Source organism: Choloepus didactylus, chromosome X (genome assembly GCF_015220235.1).
Source record: "Choloepus didactylus isolate mChoDid1 chromosome X, mChoDid1.pri, whole genome shotgun sequence".
NCBI lineage: Eukaryota > Metazoa > Chordata > Mammalia > Pilosa > Megalonychidae > Choloepus > Choloepus didactylus.
The window spans coordinates 129,516,171-129,518,192 of NC_051334.1; the positions used below are offsets into that span (position 1 = coordinate 129,516,171).

General features: G+C 40.3%; 1 protein-coding gene across 1 annotated transcript; it reads right to left on the minus strand.

The window, feature by feature from the left end:
• Positions 1 to 1,083: 1,083 nt before the first annotated feature.
• On the minus strand, positions 1,084 to 1,674 carry LOC119523542 (signal transducer CD24-like). The gene has a single exon (XM_037822354.1). It carries the CDS (start codon positions 1,600 to 1,602, stop codon positions 1,369 to 1,371), a length of 234 nt encoding a protein of 77 aa, XP_037678282.1. The 5' UTR covers positions 1,603 to 1,674; the 3' UTR covers positions 1,084 to 1,368.
• Between the last annotated feature and the right edge of the window lie 348 nt (positions 1,675 to 2,022).

The following is a 2,022-nucleotide window of genomic DNA, read 5'->3' on the forward strand; positions in this document are numbered from 1 at the left end:
TTCACACACACAGTAGCTTGTTGGATCTGGTTGTTCCCACGTAGGATTCTAGAGGGGGTAAAAAATGACTGGCTATCAAGACTACTGTGGCCATATTAGATACTGGAACATCAAAGCATCAGTGTGTGACCATGCAAACAAAAACTTCATAGGGTATCTATTTTTAAAAAGGTTTCTGTGCATTGAGGCAGTTGTAAAAGATTTACTTTCCAGAATCAAGCCAACTTTAGGCTTAGGACCAAGTTCTAACTATCTAAAAAATATTAACTGATACAGAAAGTGTTCCAAATGTGGCTACTCTGATTCATAAAGTTAAAAAAAGTATTTACAGAAAGAGTATAAAAGTTTCTGTGAATTTGATGCAGGATAGGTTCCAGTCCTCACTTCCCAAATACTGGATTTACATTATTTACTTTTGGCTCCTTCACATTTGCCTTTTAAATTTTAAGACCTGTCAATTTTTCTTTCAAAACAGACCACTTATTAAATTGTAAAAAGTATTCAATATATGCAGAAACAAAAATGCAGCATTTTGAAATTGGTTGAGGTCAATGTACTTCTACTCTTTGGAATCAGTTTAGCTAAATGAATCTGGTGCTGTTGGTGGATGGGAATGTGATGGGAAATGCCTACCATTTGATTTTACAAGTGTATAAGCAAGGTTTATTCATTATGCTTGCACTGGGGGGTAGATTCCAATACATCATTGCACTGGCACATGTCAATTACTACATAAAAAGTCAAATACAATGTCAAATCCAAAGCCTCAGAAATAAAAGAGCTCAGTTCCCAAGAGAACAGTGATAGCTTAACAATGTAAAACTTTTATCTAGAGCTTATCAGCATTAAATTAGTATTGGTGAAACAGTACATGTAGAATTTACAGTAACACCTGGAGGTTCCTTCTAATGTACACATAAATAGAATCATGGAAGCTTTTATGTTACCTAATCATTTCATGGCCCTATATATTTAATGTACCAAATGAAAACTGAATCTCCATTCCATACCCCATTGCTTCTCTCTAGGTAAGAGAAAATCTATTTGTTTTTCAAGGTAGAGTTTTAAGTGTCCATATTTCTTAAGTCACATTTAAGGAAATCCTCTCTTCATTTTGGATGTTGTCTGTCTTTGTCTTCTACATAAAACTCCAGCAGAATTAATATTGGCCTTCATCATCTAGTCAAATCCTTCACATGTTCTTCAAACCAGTCAAATTTGGGATTCTCAACATTTTCTGTATCAATAAGGTGTAGAACCAGTAGATTCGATGAAGACCTGTTTTCTCCTTGCCACACTGGACTTCAGATGCCATTTGGGTTGGGTTCAGAAGATGGGGAAGCATAGATGTTTCTTGACCTGAGTCTCTTAGCAGTAAAGATGTAAAAGGGAGAGTGAGATCACGAGGAGGCTGGCTGTAGACTGCAGGGCACCACCTCCTGGGGTGGTGACATTAGTTGTACTTGGGGCAGCCGAGGTACTCTGGGTGGAGTTACTTGAAAGTGTTCTGGCAGTTGTTTGATTTGAATAAATCTGCGTGGGTAAGAGCAGCGCCAGAAGCAGCAGCCCCAGTCCGAGCCTGGCCACCATCGCTTTGCCCATGTCCGCTCCGTCGGCGCGCTGCGACTCTCGCTGGATGCTGGGTGCGTGGAGAACCACTGGCTAGGGGCGGGCTCAGGCAAGGTCCTTGTGTAGCCTCTTGACCCATTTCCTTGCTAATCAACTTTCCCTATACTCACATCCAGTGTAACCCAAGTCTGCACAGAGAAGACACTCTCAATGCCTGAAACTCTCTCTGCTGTGGTTCCAGCAGAATAATGGAGAAATGACAAGTGTCAACTACTTAGGTCCAATAGAGGGCTGCATTGAAGAACATAACACACTAGAGCCAGACAGCATGGATTTGAATCCCAACTCCACCACTTACTAGCTGTGAGAACTTGGGCAAATCACTTAATGTTTGTGTACCTCGATTTCCTCATGTCAAATGGGGATGATTAAAATACCTACCTCCTAGGGTTT